Source organism: Melitaea cinxia, chromosome 7 (assembly GCF_905220565.1).
Source record: "Melitaea cinxia chromosome 7, ilMelCinx1.1, whole genome shotgun sequence".
NCBI classification, from domain to species: Eukaryota; Metazoa; Arthropoda; class Insecta; order Lepidoptera; family Nymphalidae; genus Melitaea; species Melitaea cinxia.
Window position 1 is genome coordinate 12597276 of NC_059400.1, and position 25576 is coordinate 12622851.

The 25576-nt window shown below is 31.5% G+C and overlaps 1 protein-coding gene across 1 annotated transcript in view; it reads left to right on the forward strand.

The window, feature by feature from the left end:
• Window positions 1-16705, forward strand: part of LOC123655381 (acetylcholinesterase-like) — a 61228-nt gene extending 44523 nt beyond the window's left edge. Inside the window, exons 5-7 of the mRNA XM_045591195.1 lie at window positions 13108-13271; window positions 15163-15320; window positions 16497-16705. Coding sequence (XP_045447151.1) covers window positions 13108-13271; window positions 15163-15320; window positions 16497-16609 — 435 coding nt within the window. The 3' untranslated portion in view covers window positions 16610-16705. The remainder of the gene's footprint in view (window positions 1-13107; window positions 13272-15162; window positions 15321-16496) is intronic.
• The last annotated feature ends 8871 nt before the right edge of the window (window positions 16706-25576 follow it).

Genomic DNA, 25576 nt, shown 5'->3' on the forward strand with positions numbered 1-25576 from the left:
TGTGTTGCCAAAAGTCACTACGCTGGGCAGGCGGGTTGGTGACCGTATTATTGTAATTTTATTTAATTCAAATAAAAAAAATTACGAACCTTCATATATGAAATAATTTAGTAGCAAATTTACGATATAACTTTACATCTTAGCTATTATTTTAATTAAGCTGTTTAACAGTACGACGATGGAAAGAAAATAATCTTAATAAATGCTTATTTTCTCGAGAATTTTTCCGAACCTGACTCACGCTCCAAATCAACCTGTCAAAGTAGAAAAGCCCTCGCTGTCATAATATCTTTTTATTATTTTAGCGTCAACATTCCTGTGGACTTTGAGCGTGCGGCGCTAGAATTTTCCGCTTATAACCTTATAGAATTTGTTGATAACTTATTTCAATATAAAGCTTACAATAATCCTATAACGCATTTCAAAATTTTAACATGAAAGAAAATTTCTTCCAATATGGTGACCTTGGGAAAGTTATATAATACGCTAGCTACAGATTTATACATTTAAATAAACCAGTGAAATACTTACACACGAAAATGCTAAAAAGATTCCGTGCAGGAGAAGCACTTGAAACTGTAGACCCGTTTGAGCTAACACGTTAATTTAGCTAACGAACCAAACGCGAGGGCTCTTGCAAAGGGGCTGCCAGCAACATTTATTTTTTTTGGCCTGACAGCGAAAACAGATATGTAGCCTTTAAGGCTAGAGTAGTGGGAAAACTATTTCTGCAATTGAAACTGAACCTCAAAGAGAGATCGAGTAAAATTCACCCCTTTTAGTATACGTAGTCACTGTATATACACGATCAGAAATGTCTAATTATTGTTTGAATTATTGAAATGAACATTTGCTAAGTGATAAACTTGTGATATGTCATTTCATCATATTAATTCTTAGTGAAGTTTATTTTGGAGGTTATAAAGCTAAAAGAATTATTTATATGAATGTGTTAATCCCAGGAGTTGTCAGACCGATCAAAAAATATTTATTTCAGGTCATCATCATCATCATCATTTTAGCCTATCACAGTCCACTGCTGGACATAGGCCTCCACAAGTTCACGCCAAAAATGGCGTGGACTCATGTGTTTTGCCCATAGTCACCACGCTGGGCAGGCGGGTTACATATGTTTATAAAACGAGGTTATTTATTTAATAAACGTTAATAGATCGCGTTGCTTACATGTAACGTCATAACCTACTGGAATTAAAGCGGCTGAAGGCTCCCGCAGGAGTTTTGGTCGGTAGTGCACCTCCAAGTGCTGAAGCCGACATACGGTCTAGGAATGCCTACCCGGGCATCCTGGATATCAACCGTAAATGGGTTACCTTGCGATATCAAAAAAAAACCTACTGGAAGAAAGTAGTAAGCTTAAATGTTAATCAACCATCTATTAAGAATAATTGAGGTAGGGTACAGCAAGAAATACCTTGATCAAAATCTGACGCAGTCAGTCTGGGTGAGTACAGAAATCTGACAGAAAATAATACACAAGTATTGGTGTGTTTTTGTGGTAATTAAAGTGGACAGAGCTCTAGGGGTAAATGAGGCAGTAGAGTAGCGTGGAGGGTGCCAGAGGGCCATGACCCCGGGCAGCACACGGGAGGACAAGGGGAGGCACAAAGGGAGGCGCAAAACCACCACGATTTTTTAAAATTGATAAAACAAATTTTAGTACAATTGAGAACTTCATCCTTTATTGAAATCGGTTAATGAACATAGGGTGTCATGTGGCAAAAAACCACGCTACGCCACTGGGCTCAGGTAGGGTCGGCAACGCGCTTGCGATGCTTCTGGTGTTACTGGCGTCTAATAAGCTAGGGTAACCACTTACCATCAGGTGGATGGTACGCTTATTTGCTGACCTAGTCGTAAAAAAAGAAATAAAAGTAATCGTGGTAGAAACTGCGAGTAATGTCAGGTATTTAATCAAACAGTCTTTAATGATGCATTCGTACTGTTAATAAAATCCGTAATATTAGCATATTTATTTCTATTTTTAACCGACTTCAAAAAAAGGAGGAGGTTACTCAATTCGACCGTATATTTTTTTTTTTTTTTTTATGTATGTTCGGAGATAACTTCTTCGTTTATGAACCGATTTTGATAATTCTTTTTTTGTTCGAAAGGAGATATTCATAGTTTGGTACCATGATAAGGAAACCAGGATCTGATGATGGGATCCCAGAGAAATCGAGGGAAACTTTCAAAAATCGTAAGGGTGACTAGTAAATTTAATCATGTTTTCATTAAGCACTATAAAGCACTACTATTTAATAAAGGTCTGGAGTCAATCTGATGATGGAGAAGAAAGGTAGTCGAGGGAACTCTTCAACAATTTATAGCAATTACCTTCTTTTTGAACTTAATTCGTTTCTATTGATAAGAACTTTGCACCCGTAAGAGTTATAAGTGCCATTACAGTCTGATGATGGAGACAAAAATTAGTCGAGGGAACTCTTTAACGATTTATAGCAATTACCTGCTGTTTGAACTTAATTCGTTTCTATTGATGAGAACTTTGCATATATATGAGTTATAAGTGCCATTTCAGTCTGATGATGGAGACGAAAGATAGTCGAGGGTACTCTTCAACGACTTATAGAAATTACCTGCTGTTTGAACTTAATTCGTTTCTACTGATTAGAACTTTGCACCTATATGAGTTACAAGTGCCATTAAAGTCTGATGATGGAGACGAAAGATAGTCGAGGGTACTTTTCAACGATTTATAGCAATTACCTGCTGTTTGAACTCAATTCGTTTCTATTGATTAGAACTTTGCACCTATATGAGTTACAAGTGCCATTACAGTCTGATGATGGAGACGAAAGATATTCGAGGGAACTTTTGAACGATTTATAGCAATTACCTGCTGTTTGAACTTAATTCGTTTCTATTGATGAGAACTTTGCACCTATATGAGTTACAAGTGCCATTAAAGTCTGATGACGGAGACGAAAGATAGTCGAGGGAACTTTTCAAAGATTTATAGCAATTACCTGCTGTGTGATCATCTGTGTCGCAGGACCAGGTTTGATGATGGAGCCCATAAACACTCGAGGGAATTTCTCAACAATTTACAGCAGTTACCTTTTGCTGTTTGACGACCGCTTTGATATAATGGTGCATGTGCCGTGTCGGCGGCGCCTCCGGTCCACCGACACCGACGGTCGCGGGTTCTATTCCCGCTCGGAGTGGATATTTATGTTTATACAAATATTTATTTTCAGTCTAGTTGTTAATCCTTGTGGTTCTCCCAACCTAGCCTCGCTACACGCTAGGCTGTCAGTCCCGGTTGTTATTACGTACACCTGATAGCGAACTTTACTCATAGTATGTCGACGCGTTAGCGCAGCGGTCACAGCACCGGCTGTTGCGCTGGCGTTAATGGGTTCAATCCCCGCGCATGACAGACATTTGTATTGGCCATATAGATTTTTGTCATGATCTGGGTGTTTGTGCTTGTGTATTGTGTATGTTTCCGAACCCCCGACATAAGAGAAAAAGCATCCTTGTTAGGTCTACCCATCACTAAAAATTGTAAAATAAAATAATTTTTAACAAAAACAAAAACCGACTTCAAAAAGGAAACTAAAAAGTGAAAAATAAATTTACTTAGTACAAAGTAATTCGTATTTTGATTTAGTTAATCAGAAATGATTAAATAAATATTTTATAATTTTGAAGTTGGTGCCAAGTAAATACTACAACAACCTGGCTACAATAACAGATACAAACAACACACACACAACAAACAAGTACAAAAAATATTATTAGATATGTCAAAACAATAACAGAATAATCACAGTATTCAACCTAATAGTCAATGAAACAAATTATGAAAGAAAACTGAATACAACTTACGAGTAGATACTAGAGTAGTTATTGTTTTACTTGGCACCGACTTCAAAATTATAAAATATTTATTTAATCATTTCTGATTAACTAAATCAAAATACGAATTACTTTGTACTAAGTAAATTTATTTTTCACTTTTTAGTTTCCTTTTTGAAGTCGGTTTTTGTTTTTGTTAAAAATTATTTTTAGAGTACTAAAACCGCTTACCACACATATATTAGGAACGAGTATAGCATTTTTTTAGTTAATATTGAAACTGCTATTATCTATCTGTCTACTGATACATATAATAAACTCGTAAGATTCATGTGTCATGGTTTTTAAGTCTATGATATACAATATTTTTATAGTAGACGGTGCTGTCTTTTTGTCTTTGTTTCACATTCTGAATTTATTTTACGTAGCAGCTTAAATCAAATAAGTACATACTAAATAATATAATATACTTTATTACAAACCACAAAAGATTATTAATTACAGTAAATAGTCAATTAAACATACAGATACAGGTTGTAATATACAAAAGCGTTCTTGTGATATTATCTAAGTCCTATCTTATCGTATGTAGCAATCTCTTTTAGAAAATCTTTAGATAGAGGAAAATATGCTCAGAAAAGATTGGTGTGCAGCAGCGTAATCTATACAAATAAATAAAATTGGAGTATCTTTTTGTAATATTAAAAGAACCACTTTTTACTAAATGCATATGGACGTGTACACGGTACATAATTATACTAATAAATTTTTTTTTACAATTTTTGCCTGTCTGTCTGTCTGTCTTTCTGTCTGTTTGTTCCGGCTAATCTCTGAAACGGCTGGGCCGATTTTGACGAAACCTCTACTGGCACATTGCTAATGTAATAAGGAGTAAATTAGGCTACTTTTATTTTCGAAGATGTATTTATTTTATAGCTGCGAACTCAACTTTTTTGGTAAATTTCACGCAGACGAAGTCGCAGGTACAGCTAATAATCAATACGATTTATAAATATCATATTAATAGATGATACTAAAGTAATATGTGTGATTTTATCCGCGAACAAAGCTAGTAGCTGGTCAAATAAAATATAATAAAATTCCCGCGTTAATTTATTATGAAACTTTAAAGACGTATCAAGAAAAAACAAACATAATCCCCACCTACAAAGATAAGACCATACGTACACGTGAAAGAATTTATCTTTCTTACAATCTGTCGTATTTCTTGTAGAGCCATGCCCCAGTACTTTTCTTCATAAGTAGAACAGGATCTCGTCGTTAATTACTGTTGCAGGAAACGTGTAGGTGGATGAATGCTTCCTTAAACCTACGTTTGATAAAAATAAAAGAAATCGTATTCGTACTTGCATTAATGTACTAGCCTTATAGTACTACATGCCTATATATGGATTTTTTATATTTAAAATAAATTTGCAGAGTTTTATAAACGTAAATACATTCAATTATGGAGCAGAGCTTAATCCACCACGCTGCTCTAATGTGGGTTGGCGGATATATTCCCTACTATGAGTAATGATCGATATCAGATGTACATGATAACCAACCGGGACCGACGACTTAACGTGTTTTCGAGTCACTACTAAGGATTTTTTTTTGCTAAGTTTCAACTTATTACAATATGGTATCGAAAAATAAAATACCAGTTAGGTAATTTAATTTGTTCAATAAGTATTGTAAGCAGAGTTTAAATATTTGCGCATTAAAAGCTGATGAATAAATATTTTTCAAACAAAAAAAAACAATATTGATCACTTAGTCGCCTTTGTTATAAATGCAAAAGAATTAAACGAGGCGAGAAAACGAGGCAAACTTTTTCTCTTAACTACTATTTAATAATTAAAACTATACTAACAAACTGTGTATTAAATTGTCAACAGCAGCCTCACCTCGGCTATGTCGCTTTCTTGTGTAAAATTAAAAATTTCTACAGAAAAATGTGTAACACAAACACTTCATTAAAACGTAATGATGCTACAAAATAGTTTATTGTTCCTCATTGTGCTGCAGCACAAAGGATAGAGCAGACTGAACATTCAATTACCGAGTGAAAAATGCTTCATACCTTTGCAAAATTATTTAATCTCTGTTCGTTCATTTTTTTATAAGGGATAATGAAGTAAATAAAAAGCGTTTTCCGACGTTGTTTTAAGTATTCATTCAGTTTTTTGGAAACACAGTTGGGTTTTAGATAAAGATTATATAGATTAAGATATTCGACGCAGTTTTTAATACCGACGACTTTTTTTTGTATTGACTAGTATTACAGTTTTTGATTACTACTCTTGTCTTACGAGTTACCGCATGTTGTTTTATATTCTATAACAGTGATTGCATAAAAAAGCTTTCTTTTTTCCTTGCTTGCTTTTCTTCTTTTAATCTTTTATTACACACATTAATCAGTCATCAGTTCAGTTTATTGTAGTCCACAAATAGACATAGGGCTTCCCAAATTCATGCCAGTTTTCCGCAAACCTCATCCAGTCTACACCGAAAATCTTACGTAGATCGTCGGCCCAACGGACCGGAGGACGTCCCATAATGCGTTTACCCAAACACGATCTCTACTCCTGAACACGTCTGCTCTAACGGCCATCGGTCCTACAACAGATGACCAGCCATTTCAACGTATTAATTATCTTGGCTATGTCAGTTACTTTCGTATATTACTTTTAAACATATTAATGTTTATAGACAGACAATCTTAGCACTTTTGGGATGATGATTAGATAAAAATATCTAATCTAATCTGTTAAAAAACACGTACTTTGTAATTTTATAACTGTATGATAACAGTACCATTGCCACCTTGAAAATGCTTCATTCAATTTCCTTGATCGTATAAGGAGAGGTAGACACGTGCTGTGTTTATTATCGTCGAAGTTTATTAAGTCTTTGCGTCATCCAATTGCAAGTCAAGCACTGTCTTCATATTGTTCGCAAATCATTCCTCTTAGGTATACTTGCGTCTTTTGTTGTTTAATCATTCTATTCACAGGGAATTTTTGACCTTAAATTCTTTTCATTCGGCTAGTTAGATATTATTATTGTGGTAACGGTAAAGTAAATTGAGTAGATTATTATGTAAGATAATAGGTAAATTAATTATGAAAATGGTAGGTAACACATGTTAGTAGTAGTAGTATATAGAATTTTTATTACTTAGGTAAATCTTGGCTTTTGATTTCTTTCTATGTCTTTTTATTTTTGTAATTGATTGTAGCATTCACATTAAACTTCCGAGACGTTCGTACCTTCGAGATCTTCGTTTATAGATAATGTTTATTGGAACGAAGTTTCTTACGGCAGGCTTGACATTTGGCTGGGCGACCGAACTGAAAAAAATGTGATACTAAAACCGTAAGAAAAATATAAAACAGAAGTGAATCAGTCACACGACTGTATAACGTTTGTAAAACTAAATATTACTAATTAAATTATTTATGTAATTTTATACAGTCGACAAAAATCAATAAAGACATGTTTTTTTTATTTCACTTAATACTTTGAATTATTATTATTTTCTTTGATTTATTTTATTTTAATGTATTTGTTATTTTCTAAAATACTAAATTTCCTAAATACTTTTATGTACTTAATTAAAAACCAATCAACAAAATAAAAAAAATCAAGAACTAAAAAATATACCTACCTATATAAAATTCAACATTTTTTTTTTCAAATTGCGTTGCTTCTATACTATCCGAAAGAATTCGTTCCTACCTGGTGTCCCATGACACCATATAAATTATTTTTACATAGTTTGACTGTATTTGTGTTTATATGTATTTAAGACATCTTGTGTAGCGTTAATTGATACCCGAAATAATTTCTTTTGGTTGGCCAAATGTTTGACTGGGAAAAAAAACATCACCAGGTCCGTGATAGGTCTGTATATTTTTTTACTGTAGGTACTGCTTATGTTAAATGAAATCTGTTTACTAGGAAACCATTTACTAATAATCGGAAATATAATCGCAAAAGTCCCCTTTACTAAAAAATTATTAATTCGCTAAAATTGAATGTCACTGGAGAATTTTATACTTCAATACTAATTTTAAACTTCAATAGCTGTCATTTGCATACAATCTTTAGATCAAATTATTGGAGAGTTGGATAAATAATGGTACAGTGTATTGAACTTTATATCGCTTTATCTTTCAATTGGTATTTCGTGTTACAAATTGTATTGAACAGTCAACTGAGGTTTCAGTGTTTATTTAAAGGCTTAAAACTACCAAAAGCTATTACCACCTGGAGAAGCGTGTTGATGTGCATTTTACAATGGAAGTAGAAAATTATTGCATTTGTTTAATGCATAAAGTTAAATTTAATATACGTAGATACCCACAACTCTTACAATTATTGTATGAAATTCACTCATTTTCCTTTACAGTAAATGTGATTGATTTCGTAGTCGTTCATGCTTCTATACGTGATGACATCTCCCCCGACTTGTATATAAGTATTTACAAGGATATCAGATTACATTAACAGTAAACAGTCACAGTATTTTGATCGGCTCTCATCATATTTCAATATTGGATTCTATTTTGAATTATTATGTTTAGTTGTGCTGATCGTTGGTAAGGGCTATCCGCTATAAGCCCTAAATACTCATCACACACACACACTCAAACACATACAATACAAGAAAATACGTTACTAGATTATTAGTATTAATTTTTTTGTAGACCTTTATATTGATCCCTAGCTTTTGTCACAGCATGCTAAGTCGTCCGGGATGGTGCGAGCCTGATGACCTATGACCTACAGGCATTTTCATACCTAGCATAGGCATCAGACTTACACAAACATTGACAGGTGTGATAGTCGGTAAACGATAGCTGAATTTTACGAACATATTGAGTGTTTAATTACTTTAATTGTTAATGTCAATAGATTTATCCATACACATTGATCTGTTCGCCAAATTATAAAACTCTGATTTTCTATAAAATTGTGTAATTGTTATTTGCCGAGTAACGCCTGCAAAATGTGAGTATATTATTATTAATATACTGGAATATATATCTGCATATACTATTTTAAAAACTTCTTAATATTTATTTGAAGTAAACTGCTTAAATTATCTTTTAATAGTTAGTAAAAACGAGTTACTTCTTGATAAAATTATTTCAAACTTACCGCTTTTGCTAGAAAAATGTTAACCTAAATTATAGTAAATGAGATAAATTGTATGCTATAAATTGGGAAGTTTAAGCGCACCGATTTGTCGACTCACGATTTGATATACATACTAGCGGAACTGAAGTAGGTCAAACTATTGGAGAGTGGAATATTTTAATAAGTTTGAGTAAATTTTTTATTTCAAATAAAATCTAATAGAATAAGGTATAACGAAGAAAACGAATATAGTATGATATTCTTTCTTTTATTAATTTTTTTAGTACGTAAAGAAGATAACGCGGATCAATTTTAATAATTTTATTTTTGGAATAATGAACAACAAATTTTATAGCAAAAGTATCGCAGCATTAATTCCAAAAATCATAACTTTTTTTATCAAAATTATAAAATAAAGGAAATCTAACTGTAACTGAGTAATTGAAGCACAATCAAGTATTCTGTACTCTAGGCTTTCTACTTAGCTCACTTACCTAAGATGTCGTTAAAATAAGTTATAATTAAAGGATTCTACTATAATTTACTTTCAAATGATAATATCTCGCTTCCAAACCGTGCTATGGACAGGTAGTTGTTGTCGACTCCATGCGATGGTAGCGGTGAATACGCAACGAAGGACTTCATGAAGCCAGCTAACCTTAATATTACATTAATTAACATGACTCCATCGCTACGTACCGTTGTATAGACTTGAATAGTCACAAAAGACAAACTTAATGTGTCATATTATTGTAACGACTTTATGCAAATTATTAAAAATATGGTTTACATACAAAAAAAAACACAATAAAGTATATTGTGTTTTTTTTGTATAAACAAACATATTTAACAAAAATAAACTTAAATTTGACAATTTTATTGTTCGAAATTAAAAGTTTTAAATAAGGAAGCGTTATTAATTGGATTAAATATAATAAACAAATTTTATAGTTCGTATTTTTATTTTCAAAATAAACTATAATAAACATAAAAACCCGTAACGAATTATTTCTTTCGAGCAAAAATTTAAATCCGTTTGTTCTTACTACATGACCCTAATAATTTGTGCTTTGTCAGACATATCTGCGGCTCAAAGGTCACAGATAAACGAGGTCTATTTTAGGATGTGACCTGTTACCTTTTGTGTTTATGTATTTCAGTGAACCTCGTTTTACTAGTGCTATTGAACTAGATCTGTGCTGGTAAAATAAAACATAATTTAAATTTGATGAATTGTTATTTGTATTTGATGAAATTGTTTGAATATAGAGTTTTGTACATTTCATTAATTTTATTATATATATACATGAAACAGACATTTTTGATTTTTCGTTATATCTTACGAAAAAGTTCAACGTTGTTGCTAATGTGACGCAGGAACTCTTATATACATATATGTACCAGTACATAGCAGGGATTTAAGGAAGTATAATTTCAAAATTAATATTATTAAAATGCTATTACTAAACATTACGATATCAAAGTTTAAACTAGCGATTGTAAGATAAATATTACATTATTGAAATAAATTAATAAATTTATAATAATTATGTATTAAATATAAATTAATAAATTTATAATTATGTATTTAATATTTACATTAATATATCTTTGGTTACTATAGTCTCAGTGACAATAACGTTTTAAATCAGTTTTAATTCGAATTTTGAAGAACGATGGCCTTAAAAAATATAAACAATAACTTTGATTTATAAACATAATACGAACTAAATAAATATTTATTAACATGTAATTTTATTTTCATAAAAATAAGAGTCATGTGTACACTTGTATTTACTGGTATGAAAGTCACGCTTCCAAAGATCAAACAGTTCGCTTAAATTTATTAAAAAAAAAATGCGTAATGAAAATTACGAATACTTATAATGAAAAAGAATTAATCGATAGACATAATGCTTGTGTATAAGTTCTTCGAATGCGGAAAATAACATCACTATCACATCTATTCGATTACCTTCTTTCTTGTAAGTATAACATAACATGGTAGGTATCAAATGATATTTTTATTTTTCTTTAATCTTCACAAAAAAAAACAGTACCCAATGGTTTATTTTTCCAATGTATATAAAATTCTCGTGTCACAGTGTTAGTTAAAATACTCCTTCGAAACGGCTGGACCGATTTTTATGAAATTTTGTGTGCATATCGGGTAGGTCTGAGAACCGGCCAGCATCTATTTTTCATACCCCTAACTTATAAGGGGAAGGAGGTTAAGAGGGTTAATGACATATATGGCAAAAAACGTTTGCGGGGTCAGTTAGCCTTATATATAAAAATTTTGTCTGACGATGTTAGTTACAATACTCCTCCGAAACGGCTGGACCGATTTTTATGAAATTTTGTGTGCATATCAGGTAGGTCTGAGAATCGGCCAAAATCTATTTTTCACACCCCTAAGTTATAAGGAGGGGTGATTAAGGGGGGTTAATAACATATATGGCAAAATAACGTTTGCGGGGTCAACTAGTTAACATATAATAAAATCTTCGCTTCAGCCTGTAATATCCCACTACTTTACATAGGCCTCTTTCCCCATGTAGGAGAAGGATCAGAGATATAATAAAATACAAGGCATAAATGTAATCGATAAAGAATTTAACTAGAAGAATAAACTTGTCTTTGATTTTCTATAAAATGTTGATTTTCGACTTGTATCACTTGTCACAGAGGGCACAGAATTATATTTTCTCCACCCGAAAAAATTCTACTATTAGAGAGTCATTTTTTTTTGAAAGCTCCATTAATTTTTATTTCGTAACTAGCTTTGCCTGCGACTTCGTCCGCATGAAATTTAATAAAAAAAATTTTGTTCAGTTCTCAGAGCTATAAAATAAATAAATTTTTAAAATAAAAGTAGCTAAGTTACTCCCTAATACATCAGCAATCCGCTAGTGAAAGTCCCGTCAAAATCGGTCCAACCGTTTCAGAGATTAGCCGGAACAAAATGTTATTTTGGTATATGTACAGTGTATCAGTACATCCATATTCATTTAGTAAAAAGCGGTTATTTTAATATTACAAACAGACACTCAAATTTAATTTAATTTCTATAGATTAATTCTTTTTTTAAAACGACGTGTCACTGTAATCGTACAATCACTAGTTAACAATTTTAACGCCAGGCGAGCTTTTGAGCCACGCCTCTCCCAAGGGCCCAGATTCTTTTTGGTTAATAATAATTTGTGTCACAAAACTTTGGGCTGATGTAAATGTAATCGTAATTTTGTTATTTTTTGTGTTATGTTACCTTTCTACTTGAAGGAGTACATTTTGCAAAAAAAATGACTTGTGTTACGTAAAAACTTAACTTATTTTAGTTACATGTTTTCCGTCATTTACTTGAAAATTGATTTTTATTATTTCCGTTACTTGATTTTAGCTGACAGTAATTCAACTGAACGGAAAAACAGATCATGTAAATTCCAATGAAATAAATCCCTAAATGTTATGAAATTATTATTAATCTCATTGTCAGAGAAACTTTTGATGCTTATTATATAATATTAACTTTACCTGTTCGAATCCTACAAACTTTGCTACGTAGGTGTACCGTGTTTTGATTTCACCAAGAGAGTCGGTGATTCTATTATTTTAGCTTAATCCAACTTTAATCCCCGGACGAAATTGACTTTCAATTGTTAAGTAAATTTACTAATAGATTTCAGTCACATGCTTTGTTTTCTTTACATTTCAAAATTAATTATTAACCTCTACATTTAAACATTATTTTTGTACAATTAATTCAAAATTACGCTTCAATAATCATTAACTTATTACATAATTTCTTAATGATTTATCGAAGAAGCTCAAACTTAGAAAAATGTAGTTCTGCAGTAACTTTTGTGATAGTATTCTTCTTTAATTTTTTGTTTGCTTTTTTTACTATAATGTCTGTAACTCTAACATAGTAAATGCTGAACACTGTCATTATGAATGGATTTTCGAAGGTAGCACACACGCTACAAACACATGGTATACACATTTTGAGAGGATTGCGACTTCCGTGGGAAAAACCCCTAAATCTACCTACTTATAAAATTACTCCATTAACTAATAAGTTCCAAAAAAGTGTTATGACCTTAATTTTTCATATTTCAGCGTACAAGCACCAGTCTTTGGGGCGAATGGATGGGCGTGATGCACGGTGATGAAATGGAATACGTTTTCGGACATCCTTTGAATATGTCATTACAGTACCACACTCGAGAGCGTGATCTGGCTTCTCACATCATGCAATCTTTTACAAGATTCGCTTTGACTGGGTAAGTATATCACTTCATTTATTTATTGTAGTTGTATATACGGTAGTAGTAGCATACTGGGTATTTCGAAGCAGAAAACAACTTGACAAATACTTGAACCTTACTAAAAATTTGTAATCCTTGATTAATTTTAAAAATTTCTACACAAATAGTTACGTTACGTTACGTTATCACTGAGTGATTAAAGCTATGTTTTAAATAGTGAAAATAGATCAGATAAAGTCCTCACGGGTGAAGCGGCGGAAGCTAGTATAAAATATTAAATGTATGTAGAGTTTCCTTAGTGCTATTTTTAACCGACTTCAAAAAAGGAGGAAGTTCTCAATTCAATTGTATTTTTTACGATTTCACAAGTCTTGGTTGTATCTTTCAGTCATATTTAGATAAAGTACTTAAATTACAAAAAAATAATTTTCAAAACAATAATATAATCAAAAAAAATATTACCTGAGCAGAAAACGGTCTTTAGTTTTTGAAAAGTGCTACAAAACACGATTTAACAAATCTTAATTTGCTAAAAGAAGAGTTTTTCATTACGTCTTAAGAAAGAATCGCAAATGAATATACGGTTCATTGCGTTTCATTCAGTGAGTTCACCCATATATCGAGTTTTTTTTGTATAGCCAGCCTTTTGCGAATGGGTCAAAACTGCTTAACAGTCAATTCTCAGATCTCCAGCTATATCATAATTACTCAAACTCACTTTAACTTTTTACTCACTTTTAAAAAAATGTCGTCACGTTTATCCGTAACTGGGCGACCAGACCGAAATGCATCTTTGACATCAAAATTTCCTGATTGAAAACTTTGAAACTAATTTTGGCTACTCTTACTGACACAACATTAGGTCCATAAAAGTCACAATTATTTTTGGGACCTATATCGGACTTTTTACTTTAAAAAAGGGAAAAAGTGCGAAAAGTGCGAAAAGGGTATTCACCCATTTTGGTGGACAGAAAAACATGTGAAAAAGGCGGGAAACAGTTGTTTACTTTTAAATTTCATTTTTTATGTCACCTTTTATGGTCTCAAAACCAGCTAGTTACACACAATACAACCAAAGAGATTTTATTGAAACTTTTTACTAGAAAAGACGAAAATACTTTTTCCTCGTCCTATTATATACCGTATAATGACTAGTATATAATTTATTAATTGGTAACGCAATATTATTTTTATTGATATAATCGCCTTTCTATTTCATTTTTTAAATTTAATTGGTAATTGAATATCGTTTTAACTTTTGTATAAATTTATCATTTGTATCACTTTATTTCTCTCCTTAATATATATTAAGCTTTGATAAAAATTAATTTCTTTGTCAATTGCGTTTGGGCCTATTACTATTTTATTATATGTCAATAAATCATTGGGAACTGTTTTTTGTAAAGGTTAAAGAAAATAAAAGTATCATTTGATTCGGAGCAGTCTGTAAATACACCGATGTTATGTGCTTAGCAAGTGCGACATCCTTAAAATAAGCTTGGTTAATTTTTTAGAAATGCATATTATCAATTTTTATATATTTTTAGTAATGTATATGTTGGCATCTGTGCTGTCGTAAGCAATTAGCAAGAGATTTATAAACAACAGATGCACCGATCACGCCACCTAGCACATCGTTCGATAGTCACCCACCCTCACTCATTCTGTTACTCGATTCGTTCTAACGTGTATAAAACGATCGGTGCATCTGTTGCTTATAAATCTTTTGCCAATTGCCTACAACAGCACAGGTGCCAACATACAAATAAATAAATTATTAAATAGATAAGTTTAGATTAGCGAGAGATTGTTTATTTCATTTCTCGTGACAAGAATTTGTATTACACGTGGTTTATATAACTAGTTTCTGCTTCAATTGCACTAGTGTATTATTCTGTTATTGCAGGAAACCGCACAAGCCCGATGAGAAATGGCCGCTGTATTCGCGGTCATCGCCCCACTACTACACATATACAGCTGACGGTACAAGCGGTCCAGCGGGACCGCGCGGCCCACGAGCGTCTGCCTGTGCTTTCTGGAACGATTTCCTGAACAAGCTTAGTGGTAATAAAGTATTTTTTATCTTAATAGTAAATATATAGCAGAGTTTTAGTTTATAATATGATGTATAGTGCATTATAAAAATAAAAAGTTTAATTTTCTATTTATTAAAAATTCTTTTAAGAAATGGAAAGGAAATTTTTAAACATGTATTGCGATTTTCGTGTAATATATGCGTAAAAATTATGTTATACTTGTCGTTATTTTAAAATCTTTTCCACTTATATATAAAATTACGCTTTATTCTTATCTAGAATAAAATTTTATTTTATAGGTTTACTGAAAACAGTATAAAAACATATTCTTAAATAGATATAACTTTGATTTCTTATAAAACTCAGAACTGGGCGGTGACTTCCAATACTTTAACTAGTTTTTTACAATATCCAAATTATCAAGAATGCGAATTTTGATAAGAAACAGATGCTATAGTCGGTTCGCGAAACCGGTTTAAGGTCGGGTTCTGTCGTGTTCAGGTGATTACTCATGTTCGTGGAAATCATTTTGACCTTCACTTTTTATATTTTTATTCGTAAATTTTCCAAAATATTGACTGACTTAAACTTGACTTGTTTTAAATCTAACTGACTGACACTGAACTGACATAAATATACAAGCAGCGTATTTTTGATGTGTACCCGTTTTTTAGTTTACTGCTCCATTACTATGTAATAATAATAATAATAATATTGCACACCATTAAAAGAAACAAACAAAACTTCTTTATTGCACACCATTAAAAGTTACAAACAAAAGTAGTACAATTAGAGGAAGATGTACAAAGGCGGTCTTATCGCTAAAAGAGCGATTTCTTCCAGACAACCTTTGGGTATGGGACAGGGCATAGTATCATCGTGATGATATATTACCCAACTTTATAACATATAAATGAATTGAAAAATAGTCCCACAAGTAGCACGACTATTTCGTTCACTTTATTTGAATATTATTTATTTAACGTGCTTATTTTTTATTATTGTGAACACATCTACTATAGATGTTTTTTTTTAATACTTTATGTTTATTCATCAGACTCATCAAATATTGCTTTAAATTAATATGATCCAATAGGATTTTTTTTTACATTTATGGCACCAATAGGTAAACCAATACTTACCGTTGATTTCCTTAATACAAGGTTATATGACTTAACTCATAATATTAAACGTAATTTTCCAGAATTGGAGCACGCCCCGTGCGATGGAGCTGTCACAGGGCCCTATTCAAGCGTTGCTGGTACCACTCTACCTATCATTCTTCTCACAGCGCTGGCGACTACGGTGGCACTATAAATTATTCCAAACTTAAAAATTTAATTTACAAACAAATATTGATGATCACAATTATTCTAATAATTCAGATCAAATATTAATTTATTCGTAATGCAAGAAGCCAATCGACATTCTTGAAAATATTTACGTACCCCTTATTCTTACAGTTAGTTTTCTTTGACGGTCCAGTTGAAAATGCGTAAATTATATTATAAGATAAATGATATTTTATAATATCTATATTTACTTGCATAAGAGAACGGAGTAGATGCTTAAGTGGTTAGTTTTCACAATGTTCCTCTACCTAGTAGAATTGTAGGTATCGTTGGGTGTAATATTTAGTTCGTGGTCGGTTTGATTACTGACACCGTTTATGTGTGTGTTAGTTTTATTAGAAAAAAAAATTAACACATCGGCTTTAATCGTTGAAGCGTCGCTGAGCTTTAACGTAACATTGACTATATCACTATACATATCAATGTGTGCCTCTGCTTGAATAGCAAACAATACATATCTTAATTAGAGCGAAATTTTAGAATTTTATATTATATGTGTATAGAAAGGAGTATGTACGGTGTGCGACGAATTTTTAGCAATATATTTTTTACTATTTAGGATGCTATCAACACGTACCACTCGATTATCTTATGAAATCCAATTCTTATGACTTCATATATATATAAAACTATATTTTGTAAATCACACTTCTTACGATTAGGACGCGATATTCCGATAATATAAACTTTTCTATGTATGTGTATGGGACATATATGTTGTACCTTAATATTATAACCAAGCTACGTACGTAAATAAATTGGTTGAAAAAGCACTGCCGTGCGTAATATTTCCATAGTAATATGTGGAAATAACGTAGTAATGTTTAGATTAGAGTACAATAAAGTTTTAAATTATTTGTTTAATTTTCATTTCGAAAAAATATTCAAAATAAAATAAAAAAATCTGCTTTTTTATTTATAGTATTAATTTTATAAATAAACAAAATTATTTCTCGGACATACTATGAATACTTGTTTTAATAGTTTTAACTTTATTTTATACCTGTGTTGATATAAAATACAGGCAGTTAACCCTTAAGAAGTAGCGCTCTTGAACCGACATAATCAGAAGCATAACAATGCTATAAAGGAAATAATCTTATGAATTTATTAAAAAAAATTAAACATGGTATTTATAATATAAAAAACATTAGCGATAAATAAATATTTATATGTAATTGTCAATTACTATCTTGGAAGAGTTTAAAACATAACAAAAAGGTTTACAAAAATATTGTGCCATTCATCTTATCCGTATATTGCTGATCAATGAAAGTATTATATTTAAAATGATTAGTGTATTACTCAAATATTTTTTGGAAAATCGTCTATGTGTGCTCAAACTATTGTCATTGATTAGTTCGACACTGTAATGTTGGTCATGTAAAATGTCGCTGTAAAATAATGAATATTTGGTAGTTATCACATTAGAAAGTTGTAAACTAAGCTTTTATAAGCACGTTATGTAAATTCACACACACATCTGTTAATCTGTCTGACACTACATAGATGTTTCAAAGGAAGTATTCCTTTTCGATTAGTACACGGTTCTGATAAAAGACGCACCACCTCGCTTTTTCGTCGAATTGAGCACAATTTGAGAAGTTGTATGGGATAGCTTTAATTAGTTAAATATAAGATGTAAAGTGATAAAACAAATATAATGGTAGCGTATTACTACTATCAGCATCATCCCGTAATTAGTTATTTGTCATTAAATTACTCACTGTATACATTGTTACTCAGTATTTAAAAGTTAAGACTTCAAAAAAATATCATAAAACAGAAAAAAATATATATATACGTAACATACCAGCAATGATGACTTTGCCGTAGAACGTCAAAAAAGTATTCATAGACTATCTTTATTTTATTTCGATCTACATTAAAATATACATATTCCTTGATTAATATTAAAAAATAAATATATATATAGAGTTGTCTGTTTCTTAATAGTTTTATTTACTGGCCTAAAACTACATCACTAACCTACATTAAAATAATCGTCAAGCTAATTATATTAAATTTGTGAATAATAATTATAAATTAATCTTCGTTGATATTTTAAGAAATATATGTACTAGAAATAAACGGGATTTTTATTAGAATCTCGTATTATAATTTTTAACTCGTTTGTATTATATGTTATTGATAGAATATTATTAAATATAGTTTATTTAATATATATGTTCGCACATTTTAGCGGCAGTTCCACTTCGGTGTATAGTTTAGTAATTTATTTAGTGTTTATTACGTAAATGTAAAATTATTAAATGATGATTATTAAGGTAGTAGTAGGTAATAAACAACTCAAATAAAGTAACTGATTTCATCTTAAAAAATTGATTTAAATATTTATTTTTATGGAACTTTTTTTTATAATAGCTACAAAGTTACTATTTAATCGATTATATATAATTATTATTGTAAGAATTAAGGCATTCCTTCTTAATTACTCAAAACATAATCCTCACTAAATGAATGTGTAGTTCCTTAGAAAAAGTATTCTTTGTTAGAGATTAAATGTTTGATGTTATTTGTATAAGCTTTTATGTGTTACGCGATATTGATGTTTGTGTTAGATCGGCTTGATGATATATCTACTAAATAGGCGACTACTATGCGATCTAGAAATTTAAATAACATTTATTTTTATATGTAATCACTGGTGTTACTTTATGGTTTCTCTTTTAAAGAATTTGTTACATTAAAATATATATTAAAATGTATTTGTATGGTAAAGAACAATTGGGTGTTCAATAAAAACAAACAATATCGATAAGACTCGCATGGAAGGTTCCATACATATGATCTTATCGATGTAGGACTATTTATTTTTTTAACAAGATAGTTTGATACAGACATGTCATTTTCATAACGTAACCACTTACTAACCACCCATACACAAGTATACAAATTCACAGTCAGTCAGTCAGTTCAACCTATTGCAGTCTACTGCTGGACATAGGCGTCCCCAAGTTCGCGCCAGACATCCCAAGTTTTCGCAATCCTCATCCAACCTACACAGGCAGTCTTACCTAATTCGTTTGCTAAGACGCAGTCTCCACTCCAAGACCCGTCTGCTCCAACGGGCATCGGTCCTGCGACACAGATGACCACTGCCACTTTAACTTGCTGATTCTGTGGGCTATGTCGGTTACTTTCGTTATACTGTTCACATGAATTACAATTTCAAAAGCGTCAATATAATATTCTCCTCGTTGCATTTTTTTTACTGATTTGTTACATCAAAGTGTGTTAAAAACTTTAGAAGTATATATTTAGTCTTATTGGTATGGAAATCCTAAAAGGCAGACGGCACATATATAACAAAATTGATAAAAAAGACTATAAAAAGGAGATTAATTTACTTGGCTTAAACTCAAATATAACATAAAAATGTTTTGGTTGTTGTTTTTCGTATTCTAACACTGTTGAAAACATTGTTAATAAATATAGTAACAATATGAAATATTTTTTTTTAATTTCAATTTCTAACTTATATTAACTAATGAAGTATTTATATAGAAAGTCATCAAAGTAAAACGTAATTAAAGCCAGTAATTTACAGCGAGACTACGTTCATATTCGTATAAATGTATAATATCATCATCATCATCATCATCATCATCATCGTCATTTCAGCCTATCACAGTCCACTGCTGGACATAGGCCTCCACAAGTTCGCGCCAAAAATGGCGTGAACTCATGTGTTTTGCCCATAGTCACCACGCTGGGCAGGCGGGTTGGTGACCGCAGGGCTGGCTTTTTGCACCGAAGACACTGCTGCCCGTCTTCGGCCTGTGTAATTCAAAGCCAGCAGTTGGATGGTTATCCCGCCATCGGTCGGCTTTTTGAGTTCCAAGGTTGTAGCGAAACTGTGCTATCCCTTAGTCGCCTCTTACGACACCCACGGGAAGAGAGAGGGTGGTTATATTCTTCATTGCCGTAACCACACTGCAATATGTGTAAAACAGACAACAATAAAACAAATCAAAACAATACATTTGTAATAAAAAATAAGCATACCGGTGACTTTCGATTGCTGTTGCCGATTGTACGTGATTGACAATTAATTGCAAATAGTTGTGATTGTCAAATAAAACGGTATTGATGAGAAATTATATAATGATTAACGATTAATTTTTAAAGTTCCAATTTATTGTCAATACTCGAGTAAGTGAAATCAAACTGAGAACAATATTTATATTGACTAATCGCTTGAAAATTGCATCGACATTCTTCAATCAGAATTGTCAATGACGTAATACGATTGACAATTGCAATCGATCACTTCAGGTTTGCTTTACGAGTATATTGTTTCAAAATTTAGTGTTCTAACATGCAGACTAGTCCCATTGATATTATAAATCAATGCCAACTTTGTATCGGTGGGTTGAGGATTGCTATCGTTACGGTAAGATTTGTAATCGCTTTTTAATAACTTTAATTAGCCTGAAAATAAGAATAATGGACTCATATGTTTTCAAATTACAATCTGCTACCTAAGATACTAATACCAGTAATTGCTACTGGACTGATTTGGGCGTTATCGGAAAATGTATTTGAACATACGCAAGAGATCATTGATTTCGATTGACGACCGTATGATGAATTAATATTTATCGCGTAATTGCTCGTGCGATTGCAGTTTGATTAAATTTAATGAACCCTCTGCTATAAATCACGCATACTGATTTGTATGTCAATTTACATTACGGAATATAACATTAATTTCTAATCACGAAAGTGTTTGGTAAAAGCGTGACGTTTATTTCTGTTCACCTAATAACACTGCTAAACTGTTTTTTGAAGTGAAACAGTCGGGCCCGAAAAGATTTTTTTGATGAAATTATGAATAAAAATAATTTAAATATATTTTTCGAAGCAAATTATATAAGAATATAATTTTATGTAAATGTTACTTTCGATAATACAAATGCACTTAATTTCTAATCATTTTTACGTAAATATATAAAATGTAACGTAAATGTAAATATTTTCTTAAATATGATGTTATGGTTGATGTTGATGTTATGGTTGATGACCTCTTTTTTGACTTTTTATTCGTATTTATTCTTATTTAGTGTGTCTGTATTAAACTTTATATCTGAACTATAAATTTATAATTGCGATATCAGAAGACCAAACTAGTTGCATTTATGTTTAAATACAATAGTCTGATTTCTGTGTCTAGTAATACAAAGAAAGATGTATTTTTATTATTTTGTTTCATGCAATATAATATGGCCAAGAAATGTAACCGTTACTAAATGAATAGTAACAGGATTTTTAAAACGCATTCTACATTTCGACAATAACGTATCTTTCATTTAAAAAAATGTTCCACTACCCGTTAAAGCAAGACCAAATTGACAACAACAGGAAGAGACATTGTGACCTGTTATACCTACGATAAATCAGTTATTTTTAATTATATATTATATAAGTAGCGTCTTTCATTTATTCTTTTATGTTTTGTAATAAAACCCATTGTTGAATGTACACTTTCGTCTATCAACCATAATATTATAGATATCGTTATATCTATAATTTAATGTTAAGAAACAAAATATAAATGTTTCAGAATCTGGTAGGTATTGCTTAAAAATAGGTGCTATGTAACGTATACATATAGGTGTGCACTTATTCATATAAATAACATATAAAAACTGAAATGCAAATGACATTGACAATATATGTTAATAACTTTGGATTTCAAAATTGTGTGCTATGACGCTTTAGATCTATCCGTTTATCTTAGTCTCATCTATATATAATTTTGAAATAGAGAAATAAAATTTTGAATAAATAAGACTATTCTTAAATAGAATGTACAGTGATCTACAGTAAAAGTTATGAAAGTTTTAATTTGTTTAAAATAATTTTGCTAAAAATATAATTATACGTACTGCATTATTAATTTGTATATAAAGGTATTATTATATTTAATTATAAATAAATATGTATACCACTATTTAATTCATTTTACCTTTGTTGTAGAAATTATTAAGAAAATATAAACTTAAAAAAGTCCAGTAACGCGTAGATTACTGTACATTGACACGATAATTTATTTCACTGTAGTAAAGGCAAATATTTTTATCGGAATATTTTAGAATATAGTCATAATGGTTTGGTTTAAATATCAAATAACAACCTTACTCAGACAATTATTCAATAAATTTTAATTAAAACTAACCTAGTTTTATTTCACCTTACCTAAGTAATTCTTTGGTTTTGAAATACACAAGCCGAAGACGGGCAGCAACGTCTTCGGTGCGACAAAACCAATCCTGCGGTCACCAAACCGCCTGCCCAGCGTGGTGACTATGGGCAAAACACATGAGTTCACGCCATTTTTGGCGTGTAGTACGTACGTAGTCGTGTCAGTACGACGAGAACATCAAGATGAAGAAATTTTTACTAATCTGTTGGGTTGCCCTAGACGTTCGACACTATAGGAGGTTCAAGTATGGTTGGAGTTCTTCTCTAGGTACACGGCAATTGACGTACACAGTATGTTATTCAGATGGGCTGGAGTAACTCCAAAAACTATAAATTATTCTTTGCTTTATAATTAAACGTAGACTGATGAATTTAAAAAGATAAACGTTTATTAACTAATCATGAAATGCAGATGACGTTGCGGGAAACATGTAGTGTAAGTATAAATTTCACCGCGAACGAAATTCAAAACTACATTCAACTTTATTCGTTAATAAACACCACTTACACCTTTGAGCTGTAAAGGTTCTAAAGTAATTAAAGGTAATTTGCAATTCATTCAAACAGTTAAAAAGTTGTAACTGCTATAATTTGAAATTTCCAATTATAACAAAAATTTTGCCGTTACACTCAGATTGGTTTAGTAACTTAAAAACACTCTGTAGATCCAAATGGCGCGAGTATTTTGACGAGCGTTCGCGATTGAAAGTTATTTGGTATAAAACAGTACAGTCTGAGCCGCTTTGTTGAGAATGCGTACTGGTCACATTCCATCCAACAAGTTCATACATTTAATGGGAAAAACTGATTCTTCAAATTGTCCAGTTTGTGATGTCATTGAGGATGTTTATCATGTGTTGATGTAGTGTGACCGGAACGAGTCGGAGAAACAAGGCTAGGCTGGGGATCAGATGTAGGGGCTTGCAACAGTGCCTTGGCCTCTCCCTTTTCGGAGGATGCTAGGGTGCTGTGCAGGATGTTATTTGCTGTATATCTAAGAGAATAATTAAGGTTAGATCAATCATATTGTGTCAAAAGTTAGGATATGCGGGGGACCAAGAACAAATCACACATAACTGCGGCTTTGTTCTTGGTCCGTGGCTTATTATTATTATCTTTTTTTTTAACTAAGTATAATGTTACTTATTTTTATATGCCTATGTTTTTGTTGTTGTCACTTTGTATAATTTATGTTACGGGGGTGACATAATCACTAAGTGATTAAACTCCCATTAAATAAAAGATTAAAAAAAAAACATAAATTTTACTTAACAGTCCTAGAGCTCTTTAGATCTTGGCCTCTTACGTGATGAACTTACTTTAGGCATAGCTTTTTTTTGAATTGTACTATATATCTATAGTACTGCAAAACTTAGCTGCTTTGTTAATTTTCTGTGAAATTATAACACTTTTGAATGGAATATTTATAATTACTTTAATTGGGGGAAAGATGTACGAGTTGATCTCTAGTTGATCTAAGTTAAGAAGTGAATAAAATTTTTCGGCAAATTAACTAAAATCATTTTAGTTAAAAGTATTTGTGGGCACTTTTTGACTGGCACCCGATTATCGAAGTATTTGCCGATTTGTAAAGGTTTTTAGATATCGGAGTTTGATTATCGACGTGATGAAAGTAATAATTTTGCAGCGAGATTTTTGCCTATAAATACTTATAAGCTTTAAATCAACTTTATCAAAAAAAAAAAATAGTAAATCTTTATTTCAGGTAACATTTTAGAACCCATAATACACACACAGACACAGACACACACACACACACACACACACACACACACACACACAAACCTTGTTTTGCCATATATGCTATTTAACCACCTTAATCCTCCCCGCCTTATAACTTAGGAGTATGAAAAATAGATGTTGGCCGATTTTCAGACCTACCCGATATGCACACAAAATTTCATAAACATCGGTCCAGCCGTTTCAAAGGAGTATTTTAACTAACATTGTGACATGAGAATTATATATATTTTATGATATTTGTGCCTCATAGGATCATCTCGTACACTTTTCCCCTGCATAGTATGTATAATTCTCTTGAATTTAAAACAGTATTTAGTATTGCTTATTGCTTTACTACTACAACGTACCCTGTAACGTAATGAATAACACGTATAATAATAAAAATACCTGATAAGTCTGAGGAACATTCAACACAACTCTATCATAGTCACAGATCAATAGCGAAATGAATGCTTAAGAAAACTTCGCGAAAAATTCGCGAAACTTCTCAAACGCGAGCTGATTTCGGCAGTTGACCTTATTTTCTATAATGGACTTACCTCGTTGGATTTAATGTCATGCATACATACACTCAAATTTTAATTTTTAAATCATTGAGTGTTGATGTCTCGTACATTTCATGTCATTATAGCTATATCATTCACAAACCGAAGTTAAAAGGTACCCTTGCTGGTGTGTTAACGATTCTTCCGTTCATATCTGCCTCCCGCTGCTATAAGTTTAATACGACGATTCCATAGTGCCTTTGAAGTTTAGTAATTTTTGATTTCGTGCAGCCAGTATCAACGCAGCAGTAAAAAAATTGGCATTAATTTTTGAGGATAACGTTTGATTTTTGCAAGATAGACCTACATATATGTCGTTATGCCTATTAATATTTTCAATCCCCGGGAATTCGTATTTGCCAATATTATTCAATACTTTTATTGTTTTGGCCACG